The 19,880-nt window shown below is 47.9% G+C and overlaps 1 protein-coding gene and 1 long non-coding RNA gene across 2 annotated transcripts in view; one reads left to right on the forward strand and one right to left on the reverse strand.

Annotated features, from left to right (window-relative positions):
* Positions 1-17,534, reverse strand: part of Med27 (mediator complex subunit 27) — a 181,981-nt gene extending 164,447 nt beyond the window's left edge. The window contains exons 1-2 of the mRNA XM_006983375.4: positions 17,292-17,534; positions 14,166-14,310 (exon numbers count right to left, since the gene is read on the reverse strand). Of these exons, the coding sequence (XP_006983437.1) occupies positions 14,166-14,310; positions 17,292-17,494 (348 nt within the window). The 5' untranslated portion in view covers positions 17,495-17,534. The remainder of the gene's footprint in view (positions 1-14,165; positions 14,311-17,291) is intronic.
* On the forward strand, positions 4,589-11,559 carry LOC121828605 (uncharacterized). The gene is made up of 3 exons (XR_006071027.2): positions 4,589-4,716; positions 6,780-8,996; positions 9,920-11,559. It is a non-coding gene; the product is annotated as an uncharacterized LOC121828605 (long non-coding RNA).
* Positions 17,535-19,880: the final 2,346 nt, after the last annotated feature.

Here is a 19,880-nt window from a genome sequence, read left to right on the forward strand (position 1 = left end):
TGGGGAGAGTGGGTAGCAGAAGCTCACAGAGGGGTATCTCACCCCAGCTTGGGGGGTCAGAGCTCTCCCAGGGTATGACTCTAAACAAACACATAAAACAGGGACCATGAGTCAAGCAAAAAAAAAAAAAAAAGAGTTGGAGTCCACTGTATGACCAAACTTGTGTTCTGAAAGGCACTCTGGCACTGTGTGGGGCAGACAGGCTGGTACATATTGCTGGCCAGCAGCCATGGCTCACTCACGGCAGCAAACGCTTCCTGTGCCATCTGAGGAGCTCTGGGGAGCACCTTGCCGGCCACCAAACTGCGGATGCTGTCACTGTTCCTTTACGACCAAATGGAAGGGGAGAATCAGCAGAGAACCTCTGCTCCCAGAGACACGCCCAGAGAGCAGAAATGCCCACTAGGGTTGGGTGACTAGGAAAGACACTTGTCGGCTTGGAGAGGCAGTAACAGGAAAGGCAGCGTGCCCCACAGGACATCTAGCTGGGAAACTGTCACATTCCGGCTTCATCAGCAGAGGCCCCGAGTACAGTGTTCTGGCTGAGGATGCCTGTGAACTGCCAGCAGGATCATGTGGTTACTCGGTCTGAGGATGGGAAAACACATTCCAGTCTCAATGTCTGAGTGCACCCAAACAATTCGAACCAGAACAGCTGCTCTGTTTAAGCAAAGGGCAGAGAGCGGTAGTCTCCACAATCCACTGCTGGCTCTTTAGGTTGCTTTTTTTTTTTTTTTGGTATCCACTGTGGTGGTTTGAATGAGATGTGCCCCATAAGTCTCAGGCATTTTAACACTTGGTGCCCAGTTGTGGCTGTTTGAGGATGATTAGATGTGGCCCTGCTAGAAGTATGTCACGGGAGACTTTAGAGCCCTTCCGAATTAGCCCTCTGTTTCCTGTTTGCGATTCTAGATGCGAGCTCTCAGCTCTCAGCTGCTGCTCCAGGTACCTGCCACCATGACTTCACGCCACCATCCTGGACAATAACCCTTCCTTCTGTAAACCGCCTTGGTCGTGCATTTCAACACAGCAACAGAAAAGTAACAAAGATACCCACCTGAGCCTGAGGGTCACCTAAGGGATATGGCACTGGGGGCCCAGGCCAGTGAAAGAAAACTGAGACCGACTGAGTGCCTACAATGTGCCTGTCTGGCTAGGCGCTCTCCCTCCTGGAAAGGAAGTGTCTTTAGACCCGCTCTGCGGGTGAAGACGGTGGAACTATCCCAGTGGTCTACCAGAAACACACGCTCCTCCCTTGTCACGCAAACCCCTTCCATGGTGGACTACTTGCTTCCTAGAGGGTCTGAGAACATGGTTTCTCTGGATGCTCGGGTGATTCCAGCTCTATCAGAGAAGCTATGGATGACACACTGGCTTGAACTGACACATTCAACTCAGGGAAGCAGGGTGAATTATAAAACGCGATTTTAAATGGGAAAGCATGGCACAGAGGATGGCTGGGTCAGGAAAGTGCTTGCCTTGCAGGATGAAAACCTGTTTCATCCCTAGAACTCACACTTTAAAAGCCAGGAAGTGGCGCACACACACGTAATCCCAGTACTGGACAGGATCCCTGGGACTTACTGGCCAAGCAGTGGGAGAACCTGACTAAAGAAAAGTGGACAGTGCCTGAGAAACAACGCCCAAGGTTGTCCTCTGGCCTCCACACAGAGGTACATGTGTACACATACAAGAGCACAAATGCGCGCGTACACGCACATGCACACACACACACACACACACACACACACACACACACACATACCACAAATGGTGAGGCAAACCAACCTCCCAGGAATGGATAACTGTACAGAGCACCAGATGGGTAATAATGGAGCCCCCAGATGGGATGCTGAAGTAGGGATAGGCGGCCATTGTACACATGAGCGAAATTACCCTTCAGGACTCAGCATCTGAAGGAGATCCGGACAGACTCAGATGAAAATATAGTCATCCCACAACTACAGCTCAGCTTTCCATGGCCTCAGTTACCCACAATCAGCAGTCGTAGTCTGGAAATGTTAAATAGAAAAGTCTAGAAATAAGTAAATCCTAAGATTTAAGTTACATGCTATTTTCAGTAAAAAGGTTGTTGTGGTGTCAATGAGAATGGCCCCATAAGCTCGTATGTTTGAATACTTGGTCCCCAGTAGGAGGAACTATTTGGGGAGGATTCGGAGGTGTAGCCTTGTTGGAGGAGGTGTCACTGGGTGCAAGAACTGAGATTTCAAAAGACTCCCACTATTGCCAGTGTGTTCTCTCTGCTTCCTGCCTGCAGACCAGGAAGACTTGAGACTTGAGCTCTCAGCTGTTTCTGCCCCCATGCCTTCACTCTGCCATCACTGCCTTTACCCCTCTAGAACCATAAGCCAATTAAATGCTTTCTTTCATAAGTCGCCTAGGTCATGGTGTTTTGTTACAGCAATAGGAATGTAACTAATTCAGAACTTTGGTAAACCTGGGCCACTCCACTCAAGATGGAAATCATCTTGGACCCAGTGTCCTCACTGGGTATGCTACCTGCCCATCAACACCTCAGCAGCTGTCTTGGTTAATGGGGGACTGTTGTACTATTACTTAACAACAGAGCAAAGCATAAGATCAGTGATGCTGGTGATTCGGACATGCCAAAGAAAAGCTGTAAAGGCTTCACATAAAAAGGCAAAAGCTCTTAGGTTAACAAGTAGAGGGGGGGAAAAGCCTAAGCTGAAGTTTCTAAGATCTACTACAAAGAACAAATCTCCCACCAATAAATTTACTGAGGAAACAGAACTCAAATTCAAGTCTAGATGCGCCACCTCCAAGTCCAAGAAAGGTAGTCACAGGCATGGCAAGCACTTCCTTAGGGTGGCACAGGCATCCAACTCTATGACTCAGTTCCACTGGGCTCTTGGAAGGAAGGCCTCCCCTGCAGACATGGACTACTGTACAGGGAGGGAGAAGTGTATAGTACAGCACTGTCTGCTATGTCACCAGCCCAAGTCATGAACTTGGGGGACGTTGTGACAAGAGACCAGCTCGGCCAGGTTTAAGGCTGGCAGTGCAAGACAGTTGGTATGTGTGACAGTTTGTCATCACTGTCAACTTGACCAGATATGACTCACCTAGTGTCTGTGAGGGCTTTTCCAGAGACCTACTCTGCATGTGGGTGCACTGCCCCTGCAGGCTGGGTTCCTGACTGACTAGAACAGAGACGCACTGAGCACAGCACTCACCTCTCTCCGATCCCTGACTCAGGTACGATGTGAGCAGCTACCTCACCACTGCATGGTGGATATGCCCAGACTGTGAGCCAGAACAAGTTCATCCTTGAGTTGACTCTCAGGTGTTTAGTCACAGTGAGAAAAGCAACAGTAACAGCTTCCTAAAAGTTGACATGTGACTGTTTCTCCCTCTGGACACAGATGGAAGACATGTATTTATACTCTAATGAAATCAATGAGAACCCCTTAAAACAAGCACAGCTTTGGGCTGGCACAGGCTAAGAGCAAGCTAGTCAGTCATATGCCAAGGACCAATAAGCCAGTATATGGGACAGCACTGGAGAACAGCATCTGTATTATTCAGGGGCAGAATTAAAATTCAGCCAGCTATAAGAAGGAGATAATATGGAAGATACCCAGACAGCAAGACCAAACTGCCTTTGTGTTCAAACACTGTTCACTTTCCTCTATGAGTTACGTCCCTCTACAATAGGGAACAGTATGCTGAGTCGTTTAGAGCTCTTGGCTAAAGAAAAGGTGTGAAGAGAGATGGGCAGTGGGGCCAGAATCAGGGCATTGCCGTCTTCTTAGAGTTCAGCCGGGGGGGGGGGGGTGTATTTATTGCCTTCCTTCAACACATCCAGAACAGTGTCCACACAGCAGGCGCCCAAACAGAGGTGCCCAATTCTGTCTGCAATGGGCAGGTTGGGTATGTCGTAGCAAAGAGTGTTCTGCCCTCAGTTAGGAACGGATTAGGATTCCAACTCAGTACCTTCCAAGTGCAGGCTCTTCCTCACACAGACATTCAGACACAGGCAAGCCTGCAAACGCTCACCATGATGATTCTAACAGTACACAGGCACTGGAGAGAGCTGAGCTCAGAACATTCCAGGTGGCTGGGGGCGGCAACCGCTAACAGATGACCAATGTCTGAGAAGCCTACTGACTGAAAACAGCAAATAACGCAATGTCACTCTCTAACCTAGAACACACAGGTGGGCGTGAATGGGGAGAAGAGCAACCAGCAGCTCAGCAGCTCAGAACACCATGACTTGTTGAAGAGGAAGACAAGAGAAGGTTTGGCGCTTCTCCAGCACAGCCATTCACCTGTGCCTCCTCTCTGTCACGAGGTTAGCTGTAGGTATTGGACGGTCCCCTTCTCCTTCCTGGAGAGTTACCTGCTAAGACCCCCAACATAATGTACCCAAGGCTGCCTCTCTAGTGAGCAGGGGCCTGTGGCTGTTCTGCCCATGGTAGCCAAGGGAATCTCTGACCACACCCATGCCTGGGCTGGGCCTGGGCCTGGCTGTCAATGGATCACAATGTCACTGGTGATTCCCTCTACTTCATCATATGTGTCTGAACCACCGCTCCCACCTTACTAACAGGGAAAAGGGCCCAGGAGCCTTGAAGAAACCACTCCGCTCTTCCGGACACCAGGCAGCATTCCCTGCCAGCCTCATTGAGGGGGCTAACCACATGGCCATGGACAAGTTACTCTTTGTAAGATGAGGTATGGTGATCTACCTGATTGCTACATAAAGGCCGAAGGACAATGACAGATAAGACTATCTCTGCTTGGCCTTTACAGGACAGAGGGAGGGTTGTACACAGGTTGTACCCAGGCAGAGGGCTGGTGGGCAGCACAGCACAGTCACAGCTCTAGCTTCCTTAGAGGGCAACACACAATGCTGGACATTTGAGAAAGCACCTCCAGTTCACAGGGCTGGAACAACTGTGGCTATACAACCAAGTTTGAGCATAAGAGAGACAACAGAAGTTACTGGTTTGCCAGAACCTTCTAGTCAGACCAAGAGATCAGGGAATTCCATTCACTGTCAACTCAGCAAGAAGCCCAGGCCAGCCCTAGGCAGCAGGAACTGACCCCAGGAACAAGCCTTGCCAGCCCAAGGAACTGCAGTGAGCTGCGTCTCCCAAACAAATGAGTGACTGCAGTAAGGGAACGCCCACACTGGAAGAAAGGCCGAGAGCAAGTCCCAGAGCCAAAGGACAGTGCAGCAAGCAGAAGGCAAAACAGATGCGCAGCTCACCTCCCCAGTCTGGCAGAATCCTGACCCCGGCCCCAAGGAGCCCGGAGAGCAGGGGATGATGGCCATGAGAGAGGTGGAGAAGGCTCTTGCTTCCACATCCACGCCTCCTCCCAGTCCTCTAATGAGCACAAGGAAATCTGCAAAAGGTCAAGGTGAAGGAAAGACACAATCTAAAGGGGAGAGAGGAGGAAGGTGGGGCTTAAGTTAACTCACTTCAAACACAGACAGCAAGCCAATAGCAAAAACTACTTTGAAATGCCACTATAAGCCCTGCCCTGAGTTGGAGACACCATGCACAGTTCTCATGAGGCACTGGAAATCTGCACAATAGACCAGAAAGAAGCACTCTGGGAGCTCAGTCTTGTGTCCATCTGAGAGTCCAGTACACTAAGACCCTACGGGCTTCAGTAACTGCCAAAGGAGGACCAGATTTGGGGCAAACAGGTGGGTAAACAGGCAGAGTGGGATAAAAGGAACAATGGGGACAAAGCTGGGGACACCTAACTAGACACACAGCAGGCTTTCAGAGAAGATGGGCCCCAAGTGACTGAGACTTTTTCACAGAAAGGAATGAGACATGGGATGGAAGAAGACGTGCAAAGGCCCTTGGGAAACCACAGTTCATTCTATAAGATCAAACTGGCAGAAGAGGAGCAGGCACGTGAGAAACCAGAGCTGGACAAGGAAGAGTGCACACGCTGATGACACCGTGTCCGGGTCTTGCTTTAAAATACTCCAGTCCTGCTGGGGGAGGGGAGGTGCATGCTAGTAACTCAGAAGGCAAAGGCAGAAAAACTATAAAACTGTGGCGAGCCCAAATGTGACCTGTCCAGCCCTACCCAGGGCAGGGTGAATGAAACAAGACTAAAATGTTCTGGATATCAATCTAGGTTTCCAAACATTCTGGCCTGCTTTTCTGCTGCTGTGCTAGAACACCGACTAAAAGCAACTTGGGGAGGAAAAGGTTTATTTGACTTACAGGTTACATCCATCATTTAGGGAAGCTGGAGCAGGACCTCAAGGTAGGGGCTTAAAGCAGAAACCACAGAGAAAGGCTGCTTCAAGGCTCGCTCCCTCTGGCCTGCTCAACTGTCCTTCTTTTTTTGTTTTTTCAAGACAAGATTTCTCCGTGCAGCCCTGGATGTCCTGGAACTCGCTTTGTAGACCAAGGTGACCTCGAACTCAGAGCTCCATCTGCCTCTGCCTTCCAAGTGCTGGAATTAAAGGCATAAGCCACCATGCTCAGCTTTAACTACCCTTCTTATATAGCCCAGGCCCACCTGCCTAGGAATGATACTGCCCACAGTAGGCTAGACCCTCCTACATCAATTATTAATCCCCCCAAAAAAATGTACCATAGACATGCCCACAGGCCAATCTGATGGAGGCAATTCTTCAATTAAAGTTCCCTCTTCCCTTCCGGGTATTTCAAGTTGTCAACTGAAGCTATTATGACTAGAATTATGTAATTCTTATTTCTGTGTATATTTGAAATTTCCCATAATAAAACCTTTTGTTTCTGCAGGAAGAAGAAAAGATAGGAAGGACTGAGGAGGGCATTAGGGAAGCAATGTGTGTTACCTGGAGACCACAGATGGAAGCAGACTCAACTGTGCCACACACCACAAGTCACCATCATAGCAACACTAACAGGCAGGACTGCCAGTACCATTTCATAGAAACTGAGGTTGGGTAACAGACTCAGCTTCATGAACACTGTTGCTAGAATGCTCTGCACACCAACAGTGGGGCTGGAATCATTCCCAAGAGAGATGGGGATCACTGGAGAGTGACAGATTCCATGCCTCGAAATCTGGAGAGCACAAGAAAGGAGATGCCAGCGATATGGCTGAGCACAACCCTGAGCAGCAGCCTAAGGAGAGGGTGGACAGGATGGAATGAGAAGGCCAAAGGAGCTGTTGGTGGCTGTAAGGCTCGGCCAGCACTCATAGGTGACATCAGGGCCTGCAGTGGGGCAAGACTCCCCATTTGGATTGCTTGTCTGTGACCCATGAGTGGCAAAGAACACTGTGATAGACAGGAGGGATCTCAGGGGAGATCTGGTGGAGGAAGGTGGGGTGGCTGGGTGATGTGTGAACTGCAGAGCTGATGAGATGGCCCAGAAAAGGGTGGAATGATGAGAAGATACACTAATCTTGCAGCTCTTCTCCAGCCTGCCCACCGGGAAGAGACAAGATAACAAGAGACAACCCCAATTCCCTTTCTGCACAGTGACACGCTTCCTTCCCACCCTGGCTGAGGAGAGATGACATGGACAGTTCAGGAAAGGAATATGCCCTTTTAAGGCTCTGGCTATGGTCTACAAAAGGTTCTGGACCTATATATAAACCACACAACACACCTTTGCAGTCCTGAAAAGGCTGGCAGAGCTGGGGTGCAGCTCAAGACGGAGTGCTTGGGCAGCACGCACAAGGCCCAGGTTCCATCCCCAGCACTGCAAAAACAGAGGTGTGGGCCGGGAGTAAATGGAAGAACACCACGGGCCTGTTACACAGCTGTAGTTGTCCATAGATAGGCCAGCTCTGTGTCAGAGAAACCTGATTCCAGCAACAATAAGGTGACCATTGTCACAAACCACCACTAATAAGAACATTGAGATGTGGACCGGCCCGAAGCCTTGGGCTAGAAACCATTTCCATTCTAGGGCATTGCCTGACTCTCATTAGCATTTATACGGGTGCACTCCAAGAGCCAAGGCACTGGAGAAGCTTTGCCAGGTAATTTTCCACTGAGCCCTCAAGGCTGCCTTGCTCTGCCACAGTCAAAGATGTTGCATGGATGACAGCTCCACATGCTTCAGAAGAGAAGAGCAGGAGAGGTCCTCTCCAGCCCCCAGGAGCATCCCTCCCCTCCCTACCCACGGGCATGCATCAATATTGCCTGGGCCTCTCCAGGTCAGAGCAGAAAGGACCTTCAGAGCACATCCAACCAACCCAACCCTTCAGTCAGTCAAGGGAAGACCATCAGCATCAGATGACACAGGAGCCACATGACTGCTCACCATCTAGTCTCTACAGATGAGTTACTCTTACCCTGGTGACAACTCTAAACCAGCAGCTGCCTGGCAAGGCACAAAAGTCACCTGGTCAGAGTGTCAGTGACGAACTAGGCATAATCCAAACGCTTCTTTCCAGACTGGCCTTTGTGTTTAACCTGTTCCCAAAGCAGCAGGCAGGCACACAGCATGCCCTGCAGCAGACCACGGGAGCAGACACAATTCTAAACTCGGGGACAGACGTCTTATTGAACCTCCAGGTGAGATGAATTCTCTGTGGTTTGGACACTCGGTCTATTGACTGAGCCTTTCCTATCTCCTCCTCTGTGGCCTTATCATCCTTCCCATGGCTTCTTCTGAGGAAACTCTCCCTGCCAGTGTACCTCACAATCAACGACCCTTCACCAAACTCCCAATCCCTCACTCCACACCCCAGGTTTTAGAAGGACAGAACTGACCCTCATGCTAACTTGCACTCAAGTGGGATGGACCACGACTGATCCTTGCTCAGGCACTTTAAAGAACTTCTGGAGGCAATACCTGCAATGGTGGGAGGCCTGGCAACAGAGTGGAAGCTATGACAGGGAGGCCAGAGCATCCTGGGAGTCTCTCCTCATCGCTGTTTGTGAATTCGGAGCCACCAGCCCACCCTACTTTACTACTCAGCTCTCCTAAGCATCTCTCTGAAGACACCCAACTTTGAAAGCTAAGGAGAAAACCAGGAAGGTTAGTCTCACACTCTCAAGTAATGGGATGTGAGCCAAGGTGCTTAGGCCCAGGAGCTTATATACGTAAGCACACAGCAGCGCTGTTGCACACCACAGATACACATGCATATGCACACTATCATGTGCTGAGCACAGCCACATTCATTCAATGCTTACTATGTGGGAGTTAGCTAAGGATCTCTAGCATGCTAAAACAGATAGATGATCTACTACTGAGCTACATGCCAGCATCAATAGCCAATGCATCTTATAGACTATGTCTACTTCACCAATGCTATGATACAAACCCTAGTTCTAGCCTCATTTCAGTCAGGACACCCTCACTCAGGAAGAAGTTTATCACTTAGCCAAGGTACTGGATGAGTACAGAGCTGGATCAGAACCCAGGCAGCCTGACTCTAAAACCTGCATCCAGGCCCGTGCAGGTCCAAGCTCAGGGCATGTGCAGCATCTGCTTTGATGTCCAGTTTCCTGTTTGTAGTGTTGCGCTGCAATCCTTCTGTCATGCCTCCCATGAAAGGGGAGGTGCCAGGTCTGAGGCTAACTCAAGAGCTCCTCTGCCTCCCTAGTGCTGGGATTAAAGGCGTTGTACTACTACACTTGGTTTAATGTTTTATTTTTAATCTATCTGTCTGTCTGTCTATGACAGAAGGATTGCAGTTCAAGGCCGGACAGGTCTACAAAGCAAGTTCCAAGACAGTCAGGGCTATTACACCAAGAAACTCTATCTGGAAAAAAACAAAAATAAATAAATAAGTAAACATTAAAGATGTTAGAAAAGTAGGAAGAAGAGGGGAAGAGGAGGGAGGAAAGAAGGAGGAGGGAGGAAGGGAGGGAGGGAGGGAGGGACAGAGGCAGCAATAGCATCTTGCTCTGCTGGCCTTTCCCAACTCAAATACTTGGAATCTTTGTTACTCCCAGTATCACCAAGGAAAGCAAAATCATGGCCGGCTCTTCTATGCAGATGCCATGAGTCCTCCCCCAGTTCTTGTCGGTGAATCTGCACGTTCAACCAACTCCTAATGGAAAATACTGCTCTTACACTGAATGTCTACAGACTCCTCCTCGTCATTATCACCTGGGCAATACAGTAGGTACAGCAGCCATCGTACAGCAAATGCACTGTCTTGAGTATTATGCCACCCAGTGACGATGCGGCCCACGGGAGAAAGCAGGTATGGTGGCACACACTTAGATCCCAGCTACTCAAGAGGCTGAGGGAGAAGGATCACTTGGCGGATGCCTGGGCAACACAGCAAGAACCCATCTCCAAAAGCACAGAAAAACAAGAGGAGAAGGCAATGTATATAGTTAAATGTAAATACAGCATCATTTTATGTGGGGGACTTGAGCATCTGTGGACCTCCTCCTAACTCCAGGCACAGGAGTTCCTGGGATCAAACTCCTACTGGGACCACAGAGGACCTTACACAAAGCAGCCTTCTGCCACAAACAAGTGAAAATCATCAATGCCTGAAGTTAAAAGCCTGGTGACAGGAGGCTGGAGTCCTCAGAAAGGGACTTCAGGACAAGTCAGTCGCTCATGTCTGAGCATAACAAGTGACAAAGTCTACACTGACTACAGCAGGAACAGCGCTGATGCCAATTATTTTCTGCCCAAGTCGAGAGAGCTTGTCACCCTCCTGCAGAACAATTATCTATAGGTGCATCAGAGTTAGAAGCTCAGCTCTTTCCCCGAATCAGCATGGGGAAAGTGCTGCTCACAGCGATTTGACAGCGTTTCATCAAATTAATCTTTGAATGTGTTAGTCTAACAATTACGCCAACTACCATGTAATACTCCAACTGACTTTACAAAAATGAGGAAAACTCCCCCCAAGAAAATGAGCAGTCATTAGACATGCACGAGACCTTTCTATGGTCAACAGCACACAAAGTCCACCACATAATGGGTGGTGTCAAAGCCTTTTCCCGTGTCCTTCCATTCTCGGCCACAGCACAGAAAGCTGACCCGGGCAAGAACCCAACTCCCCTTCACACACTACTGCACGCACTGCTTTAAATTCCTCAGATAAAATGATGAATGGCAAATGTTTTAGCAATTAAAATCTCTTTTCATTTACAGAAGCAAGAAAAACATAATTAATGACTGGCCTCTTGCATGTTAACAGCTGGAAATGAGAATACTGCTTTCTGTCTTGAGGCTATTTCTTTCGTTTATTGGAGAAATATACATAAGGCACTCTCACCCTGACTTCTTATCTTTCTGGTTTTATGAATCTCAAAATCCTAAGTCTTTCCCTAAGTAAGGTGTGGAAGAAATAAATAACAGTAAGATTAGATGCCATGTCCTTCTACAGAAGTCAGTCTCCTGCAGCCTAGCCATAGAACATTTGTACAATTCAGAGCCAATCCATAAACAGCCTGAGCAGGAAAGAATACATCAGTTGATTAGTAATGTCTGCCCTGGAAGGAGAAAAAGTTTAAAGACCCACATACCATGTATTTTGTCTTCCCTGCCTTTTGAAACCATGGAAATGCATGTACACTAAATAGGTTTAAAAAAAAAAAGTATAAATAAAAATGTCACATGAATTTCTAAGATGTGGCCAAAAGGGAGAGATGTTTTTTAAGTTGAAAACTTAACCATCAAGTTTCAGGGAAAACAACTACCACACTCAAACTGTAATCCATCTAGGAGCTACGACAAAGCCAGTTCATGGGGCTTCAGTTTGCATGGCTCTAACACAAGAAGCTGAACTCTTTTGTGGTGACCCAGGGGACTAGTGAGAGGACTCTGTGGCTTTATAAGCATATCACCACATGTCAGGGCCATGCCTAAAACCTCCAAAGCTCCCAACACTGGCTATAGGATTTTATAGTTTATGACAAGCTTCCATAAATAGTTTAACCTGTATCATCTTGAGGCAAGAGTTCCACACACATGATATTGATATTTATTTCTTTTAATACAATTTTTCCCCTCCTTGGGACAAAGGCAAGGCCAGGACTTGTTTCCACAGCCAAACCACTGTTCAAATGGAAATTGCCATCACTTCAATGTGAGACCAGTCACCTCAGATAGCAGTCTCTGTCACCCAGTCCAAACTGTCCCACTGAAAAGCTCTCATCACTCGGGCTTCTTTACCCTTGTGACACAGCAATAGGACTTCTTCATTCAAACAGGATTTTCTGGGAGTCAAATCCAGCCACACATCTGCTGACCAGCTTCTACCCACTTACCAGGCAAACTCACATTCAGATCCCAGGCACACCCCCAGGAAAACCAGGAAGCTTCCACAGGGCAGTCTAGAAAGCAGGAGGCCCTGGCCCCAGCAACTGCCACTGTTCCTGCCTGGTGTCTTCTGCTCTGGTTGGGTATGTTTAAGTGGGTGTTGTCACCTCCACCAATCTTCATTGGTGAGAGGGTTTGTCCTTAGCATGGTAATGATCCCTTAAGAGGTGGAACCTAATAAGAGGTCAACTGGGGACATGCCCTCAGAAGTGACTGGGGGACACCAGCCCTCTGACCTCCTTCCTGTCTGACGAGGAGATCTGTCCCTCCTACATACTCACCTACTGCTACGGTACTCTGCTATGAAGTCCTCACCAGGATCAAGCCAATGAGTACCTTGACCCGGCATCTCTAAAACCAAGGCCTAAATAACCCTCTTATTTATAAAGTTAGTCTACCTCAGGTTCTTCATTACAGTAACAAAAACAGACTAATAACACTCTTCTTTTAGGAAACAGTCTTCTCCATTACCAAGGAGAATCACTCCAATGAGCCAAGCTCCGACTCCCACCCACTGAAACAACGAACCTCTGCAAGGGCCCCACCACAGAGGGCCTGGCACAGCCGCTGGGAGCTCTCTAGGCATGAGGAGGCACAACTCTGCAGCTGCCAGGCCGTCCTTTCTCCCACCACGAGCGTCTCGGGACAACAACAGCAAGCAAGCCCTGAGACGCAGTGAGTGACACAGCCAAGCACGCCTTGACCCTCATGAGCTCAGCTTCGAACCAGGGAGTCCCTGACCATTTCATTGATCATTTTTGATGCACTGAAGTTTCCTCCAACTCCAGGGTGGGTTTCTACACCTGGTACCACAGAATTTGGAGGAAAGGTCTTAAAAGCCAAATCAGTATATTCAGAGTCCAAGTTCTTTTAGTCCTCGGTGACAATCATCTTTGTGAATCTCCAACTCACTTCAAACAGAATACTAAAAGAAGCCCGCCAGAGAAATTCAAAGAAAAAAAAATCACACAGCAGAAAAACTATCAAGGCTCATTTGTCGCCAAGACCCAAGAGGGAGAGGCCAGGAGGGAGAGGGCGAAGGGTGGCCGGGGGAGCACAGCCCTTCACCATCGACAGGTCTCAGGAGCTACCCGAGTGTACTGAGAAGGGCTTCCAAACCTGTCCCCAAAGTATGTGCCAGTTTCCCGTCCGCAGGAAAACACACAACACACAGTAGACAAATGAAAGGAACTCACAGGGCAGCAAACTGCTTCTGGGTTGGTGAGCCCGGTGGTTCCTGTCATTTTAGACTACTGTTCAGTTCTCCTCTTCCAGCTTTCCCAGGGCCACGCCATGGACCTGCTTGCTCAACAACATCACAAAAGTCACACTCTGTAGCACATATTAAAATGGGTTTAGGAGAAAGTGGAGCATAATCTAATCCATAGCACTCTCCAGATAATCTTCCACCATGACAGAGAAAAGACAATGCAAGACCATAAAAAAAATCTGAGTGGCTAAGCCTTCCCATCGCCAGTCTAAACTTTTAACAGTCAGGACCTCCTGGTAAACTGAGGGAAGCTAGGACAGATGCACCTTCCTCAGGCAAAACTGCACACACCACAGCACACTGTATGTAACACCACAACACAGTGTATGTAACACACTACATGTAACACACCACAACACACTTCATGTATCATCCAGGGTTCCATAATCTGCTCTCCACACCCAATCTCCAGGCTAAGCACAGCTGATCTAGGATTCCTTTTCAAATGTAATTACTTGAGCATCATTATCAACTCCAAAGGCTTCAAAGGGATGAAACATCACTTATTGGAAACCCTAAAATTCCAACTCTGCAGCCCATGCAGACTCCGAGATGCAGAAGAGAACCTGCTCCCTTGTTCTGCATTGCTAGGAGAAACACTGGGTTTTGCTCTGTCGGCTCCATCTACAGCACCCCCTTACCTTGTTGGACCACTTGTACGCTTGCAGCAGCTGGCTGTAGAGTGGAGTTTTGTCCTGCACAGGATCCAGGCTTAGCAACCCGCTGTTGTGAAGAGGGTGGTTCTCAGACGGCTTGCCTACCAGATTGCTCAGACGTTCCAGCTCACTAAAAGTAAAGAGAGACACTACATAAACCTGAGTCCGCTTCACTCCATCAAGGCTAAGCACACTGCGCAAGGCTGGATGCCATCAGAAGTCTCTTAAGAAGAGGTCTGGAAAAAGACTTAGGGCTAAGAAGAGAATGCCTGAGAGTTTTCATTTCAAACAGACCTTTCCAAACTAGTCATGGTGGCCCATCCCTTTGATCCCAGCACTGGATGGATCATGAGATCCATGAGAATTTGAGAGCAGCCTGGTCGAGATAGGGAGTTCCAGAGCCAATTAGGGCTACACAGTGGGACAAAGAAAACAAAACAAAATATAGCTGTCTCGTGCCATTCCAGAGGGAAAATAAAGCTAACAGTACAGAGAAACAGTAAGTTTCCCAGAAGTTAGGATTTAACAACTCAGATTCATCCACAGCGGAGAGGTGTTCTGTGATCTTGCAGTGTGGTATAACACTGCCTCTCATTCAGGATTTTCGGACCCACGTGCAGCTCTCTCCATTTGGCAGAGCAGCAAGGACCTGAATAAACCATGATTATTTATCATTTCACATTGGGATAGATTTGTGCACGGTGCTTCACAGATGGCAAAGCTTTAGTAAGACAAAGAGATAAAGTAAACAACTGGAATGGGAAGACACCACTGAGAGGCTGTGTCAAACAAACACACTTCCGTCCAGCAGGGAAACTAGGGAGAAGTTGGGAAAGCGAGCCGACAGCGGGAGCACACCCCCCGGGAGTGGAGTCTGAGGAGCTGCCCCAGATGCCAACAAGCCTCTGTGAACGGCTCCCTTGCGGCATCCCGTCCAGACTCTTCAGCCCCCTTCTTATTGGCTTATTATACATTTAATAAGTCACAGGAATGTCCACACTGCTAAAGTTTCTAAAGTGAAAAGGGCTGGAACCTCCCATTAGAAAAGCAGAGGAAAGAACCTGAAATGGAAGTATGTGTGTGATGGTGGTGACGGGTGGGAGCATGTCACCCTCAAGCAGGGCAAGGATTACCTGTTGGGGACACTGCAATCAAAATGTGTGCAGGTGGGATTTAAGACGGGGTGTGGAATACAGGGGAGGGAAAGCACCCAGTACTTCACTACCACTTGCTCCTCCATTCCGCCAGACCAAACTGGAGGGTGCAGGGAGTGGGGGGGGGGGCAGTTAGCTAAGTAGTGAAGAACCTGCCTGAACCAGGCACTGTGGGGGGACATGACATGGGAGAAAGAAAGCCCAATCTATCCAGAAATTCTGACTAGCTCACCAAATGCTGTTCCTATTAAGGTCAATTTCAGAAGTAAAAGGCCAAAGTCCAGCCGGGCGGTGGTGGCACATGCCTTTAATCCCAGCACTCGGGAGGCAGAGGCAGGCGGATCTCTGTGAGTTTGAGGCCAACCTAGGCTACAGAGTGAGATCCAGGAAAGGCACAATGCTACACAGAGAAACCCTGTCTCGAAAAACAAAAAACAACAAAACAAAACAAACAAACAAAAAAAGGCCAAAGTCCTTCCATTCCAACCTTCTAAGACAAGAAGAGAATACAAGTGCAGGCAAACAAGAAGTACCTACTTCTGGGTGTGGTGGTGCACACCTTTAATCCCAGCACTCAGGAGGCAGAGGCAGGCAGATTTCTGTGAGTTTGAGGCCAGCCTGGTCTACAGATCCAGTCGGAGGACAGCCAAGGATATACAAAGAAACCCTGTCTTGAGGGGGTGGAGGGGAGTTCCTATTATGTACCAGGTATCTGACAAATATCCTCTCAGTTAATTCTTTTCTCTGTGTAACTCTGGCTGTCCTGGAACCGTCTCTGTAGACCAGGCTGGCCTGAAACTAGCAGAGATCCGCCTGCCTCTGCCTCCCGAGTGCTGGGATTAAAGGCGTGCACCACTGCCCAGCTCAGTTAATTCTTAACAAACTAATGAAGTAAAGGGAGTCTTGTAAGAACAAAAGTAAGTATGTAATCACTAGGACCACAAATTAAGAATTATTAGGGGCTAAGCTGCTCCTACGTGATTTTCCCATTGTAGTGAACAAGTCCTCTGAAACTGTGAAATAAATCCTTCCTCTTTAAAAAAAGAAAAGAAAAGAAAGGAAGAAAGGAAGGAAGGAAGGAGAGAGAAAAAAAAGAGAGAGAAAAAGAAAGAGAAAGAAAGAAGAGAGAGAGAGAGAGAGAGAGAGAGAGAGAGAGAGAGAGAGAGAGAGAGAGAGAGCCGGGCAATGGTGGCGCACGCTTTTAATCCCAGCACTCGGGAGGCAGAGGCAGGCAGATCTCTGTGAGTTTGAGGCCAGCCTGGGCTACCGAGTTCCAGGAAAGGCTCAAAGCTACACAGAGAAACCCTGTCTCAAAGAGAGAGAGAGAGAGAGAGAGAGAGAGAGAGAGAGAGAGAGAGAGAGAGAGAGAGAGAGAGAGAGAGAGAATATAGGCACGAGGAATTAGCCTAGTTAACAAGTGTGACGAGGTCTCTGTTGAGAAAGAGCTGAACAAAAGGAATGGAGGTGAGTGTAGTGCTGAGGAGAAATGGAAAGAGGCAAAAGGAAATGGAGGTAGTGTTTGAGGGTGACGTGAGGTAGAACTGATCAACTCCGAATTGTGAGGACGGGAACTGGAGCTCATCGGATCGACGGTACTCAACTGAGCCCGAGACAGCGTTAACAGGTACGTCCAGATGTGCTGGTGCCCAAGGGCCTACAGGTAAGAAACCTGGTAAGATCGCCCAAGTGGGAGTTCCTGCGAAGGGCAAGACGGCCGCAGCGGGGACCCAGGACCGCAGAAGACACCCAGGACCGAAGGGCCAACAGAACGAATACTAGGTAACGGGACGGGGGACAAGGTGTCCCTGAGGGGCTGACAGGGGCCTGGAGACGAGCGAAAAGAAACAGCGGACCGAGGACAGGGAGAGCGGCCCGTGACTGGGAAGACTGGCGTGGGATCCCGGTGGGACAGGTGCCAGGAGGGTCCTCGACACGGATTCCTTCAGCCAGTACCTACTTGAGGTCCCGGTTGACCGAATGCAAGTTGTCCTGGAAGTGCGCGATGAAGGCCTTCTCGCGGCCCTCCAGCGTCTCCTTGTTGCGCATGCCATCCTTAAGGCAGTCGAACACCCTACTCACGCTGGAGCGCAGCGCCTGGATGGCATTGATGGCTTGGGAAAATGCCTCCAGGTTCACCCCAACGCTCAGCACGTCCGCCATGTTGCAGCCGCCTCAGCCGGCTTTCGGGAGCCTGAAGTCTGAGCGGCGCGTGGCACTTTCTGATGACGTTGTCCTAGGAGGCTTCTGGGATGTGTAGTTTCAAACTTGGCCGATGGTCCTGGGAGCTGCAGTGTACAACTCGGAAAATTGCGCCAGTCTGACTAAATGAGAGGGTTGGCGGCTCAAGTGTGACCTCCGTGTGGGGAAGTCAGGTTGCCCTCGCCTTTTGCTTGATGGTGAATGACAAAGAAATACAGAAGTTCACCGCGTATCCCCAAAACTTGGACAGTCACATAGGAAAGAATTTCTCAGAACAATAAAATGTCCCCAGAGTACATGAATAAAATGAGTCCATAATCATAAATAAAGGGGAAGAACTCTCTTACCTACAGTAGAATGCCAACACAAAAATGAAGTTGGAGTGATATTAGGAAACTTCCACTTGGCAGCCATTGAAATAACTGATTCAGATATGAATCAATTGATGCTAAAAAAAAAAAAAAAAAAAAAAAAAAAAAAAAAAACCGGCAAGATATTCTACACAGTCTCAAAGCGTTTTTCCCTAAGAAACTTGACAGGAAGGAGAAAACAGCTGGGTTACATGAGACCCTTTGTCCAAAAGAAAAGTAATAATAGTAATAGAAATAATGGCATATGCCCAAAAGAATTGAAAGCATTGTCTAAATGAGATGTTTGTACTTCCGTATTCATAGAACCTCATTCCCAATAGTTAAGTACCAAAGGAGCCAGGTGTCCATCAACATATGAGCAGATAAACAAAATGTGATTATATATGATAGAAAATATATATACTGTGAGACTGAAACAGGAACAATATACCTTGCAAGTTAATGGGATAGCAAAACAGGAAAAATGTACCTTGCCGGTTAAGGATTATGTATACAGTTAAAACAGTAAATAAATAAATTGCTAGCCAGGCGTAGTGATGCACGCTTTTAATCCCAGCACTCAGGAGGCAAAGGCAGGCGGATCTCTGAGTTCAAGGCCAGCCTGGTTTAAAAATGAGTTCCTGGACAACCAGAGCTACACAAGAAACTCTGTCTCAAAAAAAAAAAAAAAAAAAAAAAAGAATAATAAGTTCCTTTTTGTCCTGGGTTAAGTCTTCACAAGTTAAGGTTTTTTTGGGTTTTTTTGTTTGTTTGTTTTTGGTTTTTTTGGGTTTGGGGTTTGGGGTTTTTTTTTGGTTTTTCGAGACAGGGTTTCTCTGTGTAGCTTTGCGCCTTTCCTGGAACTCACTTACGTAGATCAGGCTGGCCTTGAACTCACAGGGATCCGCCTGGCTCTGGCTCCCTAGTGCTGGAATTAAAGGTGTGCGCCACCACCACCCGGCCATGATGAATATTCTTACTTTTGTTCTCTCTCCTATAAAAAAGAACCTCAAGAGGCCAGCAGGGGCTGCTCTCTCAAATCCCGACTTAGGGTGAGACAGCCAGCTGGTCAGTCCCAGGAGCATCCCTAAAATATAGATTGCTTTAATTGGATAACAGTGGATTTGGTCTTTTCTACTCATGATTCTCAGGTTTAACATTACCTTTTTTCTAAAGGAAGGAGGAAATTCTGACACATAATAATCAGATGATATCTGAGTAACACCTGTAGACTCATTATTCATTTTGCTCGTGAGGCATGTTGATATGCACATGTAATCCCAGCCCTTGAGAGGAGATATGAAGACTAGGACCTCAGGTCAGCATAGGCTACAGCATGAGTACTGTCCAAAAAAGAAGCCATGTTTGGGGCCTGGAGAGATGGGTTAGTGGTTAAGTGCACTTGGTGCCCTTGAAGAGGATGTGGGTTTGATTCCCAGCACCCACATGAAAGTCCACAATCAGCTGTAACTTCAGTCCTAAGGGATTCGTTGCCCTCTTCTGGCTTCAAGGTCACAGCACACGTGGTGCACAAACATACATGAAAGCAAAATGCCTGTACACATGAAATAATACGAAAAACGAGAACACATTTTTGCCAGTGATAATTTCACAGGTGGAATTGGAACAATAAACTATAGGAAGCAAAAGGGTACAAAAATACTAATGTTGTAAGATTCTGTTCCTAGGAAGTATTGAAGTAGTCAAAAATCACAGAGGAAAAAATGAAATTGCAGCTTCCAGGGGCCGGTTTCTAGTGACGTCCACATGCCTAAAGACACCTAGCATAGACATTGTAGGAAGAAGAGAAAATTTGGGATGTAAACAAAATATTATCCAGATCTGGCACGGCAGTTTAAGGGATCTTGCTTATTTTTCTGCCGTGTCTACTATGGACAGGTTCTGGTCTGAGAGGAGCCAAGTACATGCAGTTTGGATTAAAGGAGATGAGAAGAAAGGAAGGAAGGAGTTCACAATGCTGGCTTTCATTATGTCTT

Source organism: Peromyscus maniculatus, chromosome 4 (genome assembly GCF_049852395.1).
Source record: "Peromyscus maniculatus bairdii isolate BWxNUB_F1_BW_parent chromosome 4, HU_Pman_BW_mat_3.1, whole genome shotgun sequence".
Lineage (NCBI taxonomy): Eukaryota > Metazoa > Chordata > Mammalia > Rodentia > Cricetidae > Peromyscus > Peromyscus maniculatus.